The sequence below is a fragment of the Camelus ferus genome, chromosome 19 (genome assembly GCF_009834535.1).
Source record: "Camelus ferus isolate YT-003-E chromosome 19, BCGSAC_Cfer_1.0, whole genome shotgun sequence".
NCBI lineage: Eukaryota > Metazoa > Chordata > Mammalia > Artiodactyla > Camelidae > Camelus > Camelus ferus.
Window position 1 is genome coordinate 35,476,152 of NC_045714.1, and position 12,624 is coordinate 35,488,775.

The following is a 12,624-nucleotide window of genomic DNA, read 5'->3' on the forward strand; positions in this document are numbered from 1 at the left end:
CTGATTGGTCCGTTTGACTGAGTCTGGGTTCAAATTTTCAACCGTAGTGAATGAGTCCCGCGGCGGGTCTTCCGGGCGGTTGGTTGTCAACGCTGAGGCGAGGTGAGCCGTGGGGAGAAAAGGGGAGCAGACTGGAGCACGGGGCCACCTTCTCCCTGATTTCCGAGCGGTAGGAGGTCGCCTCCCAGCGCCCAGTGCGGCTCGCGCCTCGAGGGACAGGCTTCTGGGACGTTGTGGTGCGAGGGGCGACGTCCTGTCCGGCGGAGCTGGAGCGGGGCTTCCGGCCTCCCTTCTCTTGGCGACAGGATTCCCCCTGAAGTTCGGCGGCCCGGGTCTAGCGGGCTGTGTCTGCAGGTAGAGGCGGAGGCCGGCGGCGGGAAATAGGCAGAAGGAGGAGTTGAGGAAGGTTGTGGGCTAAGGATAACGGTGACTACAATTAGATTATTATCCTGCACACAAGAAATAAGCATTTACTGGACGAAACTCTCTGTGATTTCTCATTTAATTTTCGCCGCAAGCCAGTGAAGTCAGTACTGTTCGTAGCCTTCCTTTATAGGGGGGAAACTGAGGCCCGTAGTCTAGACACATTTCGAGAAATGGGTGAAGCAGCAGTCCTGCCCGCAGGACGTGTGGCAGTTGGTGGGGGAAAACAGATGTGGTTACAAACAACTACATTTAAAAACTACTGTGTAAGATAGAAAGGTAAATGAGGTAGTGTGGGAACATAATTGAGGGAGAGTTTAATTCCACTTGGAGTTGTCTTTCTGTTTTGAGAGTTAAAATTTGTTTTATTCCTATTTGCCCAGCCCTCCCCTTTTGTGGCGAATCACTAGGTATTCTTACCTTTCTAATTTCCTGTCCTAAAATAGGACAGCGGGAAGGAAAAGTGAACCAGGCTATGTAATATTGTAGGATTGTTTTGCTCTCTGTTTTATTAATATGTGGTTACTTTTTCTCACACACAATTTTCCAGTATTTAAGTACCAAGGACTTCCCTCCAGTCAGTCCTGCTTGGGACTTGACAGCATCTGGGTGCTCTACTGATTTTGCTTGGAGTTTTCCCTGGTTCAGCCTTACCTTCTCTTTACATCCTATGGTCTGTCTTTGAATTTGTCACACTCATCAGATGTCAAAATTCGAACTATTTGCTGTGATAATAAGGATATTTTTGTTTTGTGGCCTCAGTGTATCCCATGTCCTGTCAAGCCACCCTTAAATCAAACGAAGTCTTATTGTGGGTATATCAATTCAGTATTAAGTTGTCACACACGGGATCAAAATTATTGTGGCTCCTAGCTCACTTAGCTAATTAAATGACCTTTGAGGTTTTACTATGTGCTCAGATTGGTGTTAGATACTTCGGGTATACAGAAAAAGGGTTTTCTGGTTTGCTTGAGGACAAAAGTCTGATTCAAATGGACAAGTAACAGAAAAGACAAGATAGCATCTGAGTTCTCTATTGTTTTGTACTGTAAGCGCCCTGGCAATTTAGAGGTGAGGAAGATCTCTGAGGCTTAAACAGACAGGGGTGGCTTTGTGAAGCAGGTGGGACATAAACTCCTCTTGAAAGGGGAGTTTGGTTAGACAGGAACTAGAACAGTCTTGGTGCACAGAAATCACCCATTCAATATGTGTTGAATTGGAGAGGCAAGAAGGCGTTGTCTAAATTGACTACAAAATTTCAGGTATGGAAACTGGGTATAGTGAATTAGGTTGATACACTTGTTTAAACTTTCAAATTATTTAAATGAAATAGAGTTAATTTGGTCAGGCTTATTCTTAAGTCTGTGTATTCCCAACCTTAAAAAAGTTAATTTATCCTGCAGTTGCAATTAAGCTTCTCCAGGAAACAGGATTATGTGCAAAGGTCCTTCATTTCTTGTTTAGGTACCGGGAGAGGTTCAGAGTTCTATAGTCCCTAAATATTTTTTTCTTCAGCCTTTCCTGGATCTCTTCCTTAATTCTTTTTGAATTGCTGAGGAAGAAAGGAGGAGGAGAGATTTAAATGTCCTTTGGCAAACTGAATTTTCTTTGTGGTAGGTGAAGGTAGGCAGCAGAATTGACTCCAGAGAGATTGAACACCCCAATCCATTCTGTGAATAGATTGTGTTTGAAACAGATCAGCAGCCCAAGGTGCTTTGTGAAAAAAGTATAGATGACTGGGAAGGGTTCTGTTTTTGTTTGTTTTCATCGAGAAACTGGATTGGAGAAAATTAATGATTACTGAGAAAGGTATAAAATTGTATATAGGCGCTTACTTTAGAAATTTTTTTAATAAAATTCTATTTCTACTTTTTTTAAACTAAAAAAGATAGTAAAATGTTTTTCTTATTTTAAGTGTCCCTACTGTTTCTCCTGATGTTTGAATAGGATAGAAGTGCACACTACCACCTCTTGGTGTCAGTGTTCCTAAATTGCAGGGTTTGGAAAGGTTGTTTGTAAGTGGCAGTATGTAATGTAGAAGACACCAGGAGACAGCAACTGTAGACTGAAAAAAATTAAGAACACTTTTATACTAATGAAACAACAATCTGCTAAGTTTGGCATTTGAGGGTATCCAAGCTATTTAGACCTTAGCTCTCAGAAGCACTCTGGTTTTAAGAGTGGGGATCCTTGGTCTTTTAGCTCCTCTGCTTTCTGTTAAGCTTTTTTACTAACCTTTTTTCTGCTTCTTCAAGGTTCCTGATAAAAAGTACTTTTTAGACTTCAAAATTTCAGAAGAGAGGTGAAAGAGCGTACTGCAACTTTGAGTCAAGTTTATAGGCAGGTGGGCTGATAGACGGATTAAGCTACAGGTAAGTCTATATCCACGGTGTTAAATTCAAAATAAATAAGGGTAACATTAATATATTAGCTTCGAAAGTGTTAAAATAATTTTAGTTTATTATTATAAAGTAATTATTTTGGAAGAAAATTTATGTAATATGGAATAGCAAAAGAAAGTAATGTTACCCACTATCCCACCTCTCAGATAAACTATGGCTAGCACTTTAATAGATTTCTTTCCAATTTTTTTGTGTGTCTATATTTGGTTTTAAAAGTTAATGTACTAAAAACCTTCATTTTTTTGCTTAATAACTAGGTTATGAATATTTTGTCATATCATTAAAATTTTCTGTAACATTATTTTAATGGCTATATGGTATTCCATAATATGGTGGAACCATTGGTCAAAAAAAATACATATTTTTTGGTATCTAAAAAAAATGATACAAATGAACTTATTTATGAACCAGAAATGGACTCACAGACATAGAAAATAGCTATGGTTACCAAAGCGGAAAGGGGGAGCAGAGGATAAATTAGGAGTTTGGGATTAACATATACACACTACCATATATAAAATAAATAAACCATAAGGACCTACTATATAGCTCTGGGAACTATATTCAGTATCTTATAATAACCTATAATGGAAAATAATCTGAAAAAATACATATGTATGTAGCTGAAACACTTTGCTGTACACTTGAAACTTACACAACATTGTGAATCAACTATACTTCAATTTAAAAAATTTATTTCTCCTTTAATTTGAAAAAAAAGTGCATATTTTTAAGACCTTGGTACATAACACCAAATTGCCTCATAAAGTTATGCTGATTTACATATCCACTAACAGTTTATATTTACACAGACACAATTTTACATTTTAAAAATATGTAATAGATTCACATGGCACAAAAGTCAAAATAATATAAGAAGATTTATAGTTAAAAATCTGCTTCTAACCCTGTCATTGTCTACCTTACTCCCTGCCATCTCATTGGTAATCACTTTTTCAGGTTCCTGGGGAGTGTGTGAGTGTGTGTGTGTGTGTGTGTGTGTGTGTGTGTCTGTGTCTGTGTCTGTCTACTTTCCCAACCAGATACCTTTTGAGGGATATAAATCTCTACAAGACTGAGTAATTGAGATTTGACTAGGATTATAACCTCCTACAGCCCCACTGTCAACCCTTATAAACTCTTTCAGCTTCTTTTGGAACATCAGAACACTTGGGTATTACAAAGATCTCTGTAATTTGGCCTAGAGGTAGAAGGCATCTTTGATTTCTATCCAGGTTCTAGTAATCGTGTAAGAGTGGATTAAGGTTTACAGAGTTCTGTGGATGAATTTTAAAAAGCAGAACTGAACTGAATTTGTAATCCTTCAAAAAGAGCGGTATGAAACTCATACGTTTGGGAGGGAAATGATAGAAAAATGTATTTGCTTGAGATTTCTGGACAGTGATGAATTAGAACAAGTGTCCATGTGTCCTGTGCTGACTTCTGAGTGCTTGGACAGTGAGGGATTGTCGTTGGATTTTAAATTGACCCAATTTTGGAAGCTTCATAGATTCTGTAAACAGATCCGATTTCAGCATAGAAGTTAGCAAATGAATGTGGAAACACAAAGTCCATTAACTTCCTTCAGATTTAGTTTGTGACTCTGGTTAACAGTTAAAATTGCAGTCTGGATTATGTTGCCATTTACTGTCTCCTGCCAATCCTTATGTACAAAAAAAAGGGGGGGGGGGGAGAATGTAGGTATTTTCTCCCTGGGTAAGATGAAAATAACTCAACTCTATTTAACTTGTGGTAGTGTAACAGGATCTCTTATCCCTTATGAAAATAGAGTGTCCCTGGATAAATGGCACTGCCTGGGATGGGACCATCTTAACTAACTACACTTCTAATGGGGTCTTGACTTACTCTGTTTATTCTATTGCATTTCCAATTATTTAACTCATGATTTTTCCTCCCACAGAAATAGGCAAGACACAATTCACAAGCGGGATAGTGAGGTGCTTGAGAGCACCGAGGTCTTTGTTTTGCTTATAGAGCTGTCTACTATTTCAGCCTTGCTTAGAATGCACCCTTTTCCAGCTTTCCCCCACCTCCTCTGAACCTGCAACTTCTGATTTATAGAGCTTGTCATGGCTAGTTATTTTTGGTTTGAGAGTGAAGAGAGACAGGAGGCCTTGGAGGTTAATTTCAGATAAATATGAAAATAGGTTACATTGCTGCTTCTTCAGACTTCCTCAGTTGTGTACTTCCCCCCATATGTTTTCCCCTTTCCATTTATCTCTTCCCCTAGAAAAAGTCGATACTCATCTTGAGCCTGTAGAGCTCTGCAGGGCTGTCTTTTATGTATCACTTCCACCAGGAAGCCTTCTCTGACCCACCTCACCTGCTCCCCTTCTCTGTACTCCCATAGTACCCTTTGTTTATCCCCCACTACAGCAAGGGTCACCCTTTATCCTAATTGTCTGTGAATTCCTAAATGGAAGGTATTACATATATCTTTTTAGTCTTTGTTTTTTGGAAACAAAAATGAACTATATGATATGATTGATAGCACTTAATAGGAACTTTCAAAAGGAACCTAACCAGTTCATAGCATTTGGAAGAAGCTTTTTCTTCAGGTCTGTTGTAGGATTATTGGTCAGAAAGAGCTATCTTCACTCAGAATGTTTCTAATTTTGCAGGAGTCTGAAGCTGTGGTGGATTCAGATAATTTTGAAATGTGAAGCTGATTCTTTTGCTTGGCAGCTTGATTTGTGTAGGGGAATGTGCTTGACGCATATGCCTTTTTTTTTTTTTTTTTCTTCAGTGAAACCTGTTGACAGAAATTCAATCTTGATTAAGGGGTGCAGGAAGGCGTCCAGTTCCACCCTGCTTGGGGCTCTCTCATTTAAACGGTTGGCTTTGGCCCTGGCCTATTCCATTTCCCACTAGGCATTTAATTTTTGAAGGTTTTGAATCCTAATATTTATTATTTGTGGGAGAGGCAGTGTAGTGAAGCTGGCATAACCCAGTAGTTAACTTTTTGTTTTGCTCATCCACTTGTGCTATCACCCGTTATTTAGGAAAGTCAGACTTCTCAATTCATATGTATTTATTTATTTGTCCTCTTTTTTTGGTGGTGGTTGTGGGGTGGTCTCTTGAGTTGGCCATATAAGACCAAAAGATAGCTCAAGAGAAGCTTTTTTAAAAAGAAGTCATTTTTAGAAAATAGTATTTTGGTTTTAAAATATCACCTAAATAAAGATAAGGTATATTTAGGTTTGAGCCGCTTTGCCTTTTAGTAGATCTCAGAGGACATCCCTCCTTCCGATGCTTGAATACCCTTTTCATAGTCTCTTTTACTCTGGAATATCTACTGAGAGGTTCAGACTAACCTCTGTCTTATTTATAGCAAAAATTTATATGCAAGAGTACAAACTTAAAAAAAAGAGAAGTTAAAGGGTGATATTTTACTTTAAGGAAGATTCAGCTCAGAGCTTTCCTGGTGTATTTAGAATATGGATTTTAATTTACCAGAGTGTTCTCTATGAACAACTTGTCAGGGATGCTTAATTTTTGTATAGAGCAGGGTTTATTTTTATATTTGTCTAACAGGTTAGTAAGATTTGGTTACCTACCTAATATTTGAAGGAATATTTGTAGGAAATCCTGTATATTATAGTGACCCCAGATTTTAGAATCCTATAACACTGCTACCTGCTAGTTGGTGATCTCAGAGTAGCTTAACTTCTCTGAGCCAGTTGCCTTATTTGTAAAATGGTGATGATGTCATCTGCCTTCTATACTGTTAATGCAGTTCACATGAGATGATTTATGTGATGTGCCTGGTGAAGTACTTGGCCTGTACTGGTAGTATTTGGAAGTTATTATCTATAAATGGTTTTGTCTCTTGCTCCTTGATATTTGATATTGTTCTTTATAAATATCTATTTTTAACTAAATATGAGAGGCAGTGGATAAGGACACCCCCTTTCGGGCCTGTCTGGGTTCCAGTCCTGGCTTGGCTGGTTTTTAGTTGCATGATCATGAACAAGTAGTAAATCTCTCTGTGTCTCAGTTTCCTCATCTGGAAAATGAAGATAATGGTACCTACTTCATAGGATTACTATGAGAATTTAGTGAGTTAATACAAGTAAAACACTGCCAACAGTGTTTGGCATGTCATAAATACTCAGTAATTAATAGCTATTATTATTTTTTAACTTTGTTTCAAGTTTATATACCTTTTTATTAGGTCAATATACAGGAACATTTTACTTTTATACAGAAACATTAAAAAAAATGTGTAGTGTTTGGATATGTAAAGTTAATAGCCAGTTTGCAGGCCATGTAAATGTGAAGCATTATTTCCAAAAATCAAAAGGTTTAACAATTATTGCTGGATTATAAGAATATTTAGTAAAAATTCCAGAAAGCCTAGTGACTTCTGGACTGTAAACAAAGATTTAGGAGGAAATAATACTGCTTAACTAGTTCTTTAAACTGATAAGGTATGCATTTATGTAACAAAACATATACAAAAAGTATAGAAGTTCATGTAGTGAAGTCTTCGCCTGGCCCAGACCTGCCAAGCTTTATTCCCAGACCCAAATACTGTTAACACTTTTGTGTTTTTCATAATTATGTATGTGTAAGGGTATATATGAGTATACATTACCCCTTTCCCTCTTTTTAACCTGAATGGTAGCATGCACTTGTACATTTTACTTTTTTCATTTAATAGCTCTTGGAGTTCATTTTGTACATATCACATATATAAAGTTACTTAATGTTTCATTATATGATTGTGCCATAATTTATTCAAATAACCTATCTATGATGGCTGCTATAGCTCTAGCCATTACATCTGCCTTCAAGGCAAGAAGGATGAAGGGAAAGGGCGAGAACAAGGGCTGCTATGTGAATTTTTTTATACTTACATATGCATAAATACACATCAATAAGATAAATTTCTACATTTGGCAAGATCTATCAAAAAGGAAAACGCAAATTACCCTCCAAAGAGGCTAGCAGTATAGCTGCATAATTAAAAAAGATAAAAAGGATGTGAGGGGTTAAATTTGAATACTTTCTGGGTGGTTTTCAGCAGCATCCTTTGGTGGAATCATAGTTTTTAGGAGGCTAAGTGGAGTTGCTACATATTACATTCCTGCCTCTTTCCTCCCCCAGCTTTAATTGTCTTCATTACATTCCTGCCTGGGAAGTGTTCCCAGTGACCTGGGTTAGGCATTAAGATCATGGGAATCCAAGATTTTCCCATGTCTTCCAGCATGTTTGTTCACAAGAACAGGGAGACTTCTTCCTTGCAGCAGGGGAATTTTAACCACTGTCAGTTGCTGGAGAATCTTTCAGTAGGGTCCTTTGAATAGAAATGTGGTCAAGAAAAGGAAAACTATCAGTAGGTCGAAAGGCAGTGATTATATCACATGGTAGTGTATTTCATAGCACTCAAAATACTTTCTCATTTGTTTATAGGAAGCAGGTAGGCAGAAATGTGGAGTGACTTGCTTGTTGTCATGCCAGAGACGGGGCTAGAATTCTGGATTTCTATGTTGGGGGATTATTTTTGCCTATATATATGTGACAGAAAATGTGACTTTAACAGCTTATACAAAAAGAGTTTTATTGTCTGGAAATAGATGGTTGCTGATATTTGATTATCAGTGACCAGTATCTCTGATGTCTGGACCATTGTCTGTTATTCTCTTTGCCATTCACTCCTGTGTACATGATGAGTGCTATAGCTCCAGTCATTACATCTGCCTTCAAGGCAAGAAGGATGAAGGGAAAGGGCGAGAACAAGGGCTGTAGCTGTATCAGGAAGGTAAGAGTTTTTCTATGAATCTCTCGGCAGATTTCTATTTTGTTCTCATTGGCTAGAACTGTCCCATGGCTACTCCAAGCTTGGAAGCTTGGTGATATAGGGGGTGACTTCTGTAAGAGTACAGTTACTATTTTGATGGTGTTTAGTGAAAAATATTTTATCATAGCTTGACTTAAGCTTGACTTAGTCTTGAATTCTCTTTATACTTATAGTTTGTACTATATAATTTAAATGTTTATACTGTCGTATTTATTGTGATAGGATTCCTGTCTAGATTTTAAATTCCTTTGTGTTACCAGTATTTACTTCTCTTCCAAGATACAGAATACTTTAAGTACATGTTGTTCTGTGTGAAGACAAATGGCTCATTATGTTTCATAGGGAAATTATTTGCCAGTGAGTGTAGCCTCTAGGCTGTTTTTCAGATTACTTTCAGCTATTTTCTTAACGCACAAGGTTTCAGCAGGACAGGACACAGGACAGTACTTAAAGTACAGAAAAGTAGGGATAGGCCCATATCTTTGTTTGACTTGTTTCTTTTACCCCATTTGCATGTTGTGCCTTTTATATATTTTTGAGTCTTTCTCTTCATGCCCAGGAATAGTATTTTTATGAAAGCATTTTCTAAAGAAAAAGCTTGTACTTGGCAAAACTGTATTGAACTCTTACTATGCGTGAGATACTGTTGTAAGCACCTTGATGGATGGATAAGGTATACACAAGTGAGTAAAACCCATCCTTGCCTATAAGAACTTAGTGTCTACTAGGAGAGACATTTGCATAGTTAACTAATATAAAATTGGTTGGCAAAAAAGCACTATGCCTTTGGAGAGGTAACAAGTATGTATGATAGCTGGAAACTGGGAAAGAATTTATAGAGAATTGAACTTTGAATGATGAGTAAGATACTGGTTGGCATGTATAAAATTTAATGGTGTGTTTCAGAAATTGGGTTTTTCAGGGTAGAGAGAAAGTAAATTTAATGTGGGGGAGGCTAGAAATGAGAAAACGGTAGATTGAGGGAAAATAAAATAATGAATGTAAAACACCTGTCACAGCGCATGGTGTGTTCATCAAATTTGCCCTTTCCCTAATTCTAACATATTTACCTTAAGGAGTCCTTCAAGTTACCAAAGAAGCAAAGTTAACTTTTAGTGTGATTTGAAAAGTAAGACATACTGCCCAGGTGGTTTTCAGAATTGCAGATATGATAGTAAAAGCAAGGTAATTGCTAGGGAATCAGTACCTTAGATAAATGTACAACCAAGTTTCTGAACCATTTCTTTCCTTAGGAGGTGACTTATTGAGAAAAGTGACACGAACGCTGGGGAAAACCTGCTCTTCTGCACCAAGGGTGGGGAACAATGTCACAACTTACAACCTCTTATTCCTATGATGCTCCCACGGACTTCATCAATTTTACATCTTTGAATGATGAGGAAGATACCCAAAACATAGATTCCTGGTTTGGTAAGTGTCTGCTTTATTTGGTCACTTTTAGGGTCAGTGGTTTGCTTTGTGCTGAGGACCTTTCAAAAATAGAAAGAGTTTTAAGAAAATAACTAAAATATAAATTTCTTTCTGCAAGGTACTTTGTCATCCATGATATGATAGAAATAATTGAAATTCTCACTATTTTGGGAAAGGACTATCAGTAGAAATCAGTATTTTACAGTTAAGAATGACAAATATTTAAGCTTTAGGAACATATGGGGAAATCCAGATAAGGCAAAGTTGAGTGAAATTCTCAGACATGTCTGTAGTGAGGGCAACCACATAAAAACTTACTCTACTGTCACTGGACATAGAGTATAATATTGCAACTGGGGCAGTGATACTGATACACTCCACCAATCTTACTCACACTTCCCCAGTTTCACTTGTACTTCTTTTTATTTATGTGTATTAAGTTCTTTGCAGTTTTATCACCTATGTAGGTTTGTTGATCTACCCCCACAGCCAAGATAGCAAATAGTTCTAACATCACAAGGATCCTATGTTGCCCTTTTATAACTATACTCCCCTCCCTATTGCTGCCTCTCCCCAGTTCATTTTTAAATGGAGGGATTATACTACTCAGAACCAAATCTCCAAATAGAGTTTGGGTTGCTTGTTGTTGGGTCGTGTGGTATGACACAAACCCTGACACCAGGTCAACAAGTAAGGATGTGATTTTGTTTTTATATTACGTTGGAATAAAATATGAGGCCAGTGATATGTCAGGCTAGTAGTTGCTGGGGCACTTTCATTTTTTTCTTTCTCATGTCCTTTTTCTCCTCATTCGGAGAAATCAGTATGTATTGGGGGACAGAAATGAGTCCATTGCAGCTATACTCAACACTTATAATGTAGTGTCTAAATGTGATGGCACATACCATTGTCTTGGAAAAGGACTTTAATGAGATGCGGTGGGGATCCTGAGGGGAGGGGTCTGCTGGGAGTGGTGTAGGAGGAAGGGTGGATGAGACAGTCATCTGCCACTCAGAGGTCTTCCCTATGCCCTTATCCACTGAAACCCTGAGAAGTAGCTGGGTTGTCTGACTAGCTCTTTTTCCAAGGTTTTCTTGAAAATCGGAAAGGAAATATTAGTATAACAATACTATTAAATACAGTTTGGAAGAAAAAATGAATCCCACAATTTTTTCAAAATCACCTTAGCTCTAATATATTACTTCCTAATTTTCTTCTAAATAATCACATCTTTTTACACAGTTGCAATCAGAGTGTATGTTCATAGAGTTAGTGCTGGGACTCACTGCATTCCTGAAGCTTCTATTAGTCAGCTGTTGGTGGAACACACTTTTCACTGCTTTGCCCTAGCCTTTATGTACCGCAGAACCAAAGATAAAATTTTTTGAGAGCCTAGCTCTGTTCCATCCTCACATACCCCACACTCGCCTAGTTGAGGAAGAACCTCAACTCAATTATAGACTGTAAGGTGTCCCTTGTAAGCCTTACAGATCTTGCTGGCTACAGTTTTCTTTAAGAGGAACATGATGTATTTACGTGGTAGATAAGGCCAGTTTATGCTTGTATGGCCCTAAAGTGTATCAAGCAAAGGTAAGCTAATCACAATGCAGAGTCTGCACTTCTCCTTTTTTCTAATACATTGTTGCAGTGTTGCCAGTGTTTTAATGATAGTTTTTGCAGTCTCTATCTCCGATGTACAATGTGTTCTTATTTCTTCTTGATCACTAGAACTGTGCTAGTACTTGCCAAATGAGTTAGAAGTCTACTGGTAGGAGGCTTTAGGCCCCATTTTAAGTATATGGCACTGATTTATTTTGCTTCTTTGCTGATTGTTTAGATGATGATGGTTTTACTTTTTCACAGAGGAGAAGGCCAATTTGGAGAATAAGTTTCCTGGAAAGAATGGTACAGGAGGGCTTTTTCAGGGCAAAACTCCCCTGAGAAAGGCTAATCTTCACCAAGATTTCACACCTTTGAGACCAGGTAAGAAAGAACATCTCAGAAAAAAGCTCCTTGGCAGAATGGTGAAGCAGTATATTAGAAACCTGAGGGATCTGGGGAAATTACCTAAATGCTGTATCCCTTGGTTTTTAATTGGTGAAATGGGCTAATTCATTTACTTATTTCATGGTGAATGTGAAACTAATGATTTAGTGCTACATTTTTTCCCCAATCTTTTGGAAATTAAGCTAACATAGAATTTTATTGCTTAGATACATAACTGTTTTCTTTTTATGATAAAATTTAATGTACCCTAACCTGAATCTGGCTGGGAAACAAAACAGCAGGAGAGAAGAATGTACTGCTTGCACACTGTACAAGAATTCTTTGAGTCATATATCTTACTTTGAAAGATGATTGACATTTAAACTAGCATTTACTAAATCTGCAAAGTATTGTCTATTTGATTAGAATAAGAGAAGAATTCTTTAATAAGTCCTAAATTCTCAAAAATGATTCTTGTTTTGAAATAACAGCTATATTTAGCTGTAATTTATATATCATACAATTCACCCACTTAAAGTGTACATTTCAATGTTTTTT

At 37.5% G+C, this 12,624-nt stretch overlaps 1 protein-coding gene across 4 annotated transcripts in view; it reads left to right on the forward strand.

The window, feature by feature from the left end:
- The window catches only part of TPX2 (TPX2 microtubule nucleation factor), a 41,571-nt gene continuing 28,947 nt past the window's right edge, over positions 1 to 12,624 (forward strand). The window contains exons 1-4 of one of the 4 annotated variants that reach the window (XM_032462065.1): positions 1 to 102; positions 2,679 to 2,795; positions 9,903 to 10,080; positions 11,944 to 12,063. In XM_032462065.1, coding sequence (XP_032317956.1) covers positions 9,975 to 10,080; positions 11,944 to 12,063 — 226 coding nt within the window. In that variant the 5' untranslated portion in view covers positions 1 to 102; positions 2,679 to 2,795; positions 9,903 to 9,974. Of the gene's footprint in view, positions 355 to 2,678; positions 2,796 to 8,149; positions 8,611 to 9,902; positions 10,081 to 11,943; positions 12,064 to 12,624 lie in introns of those variants that run through there. The other 3 variants (XM_032462067.1, XM_006179232.3, XM_032462066.1) reach the window with 3 other exon arrangements.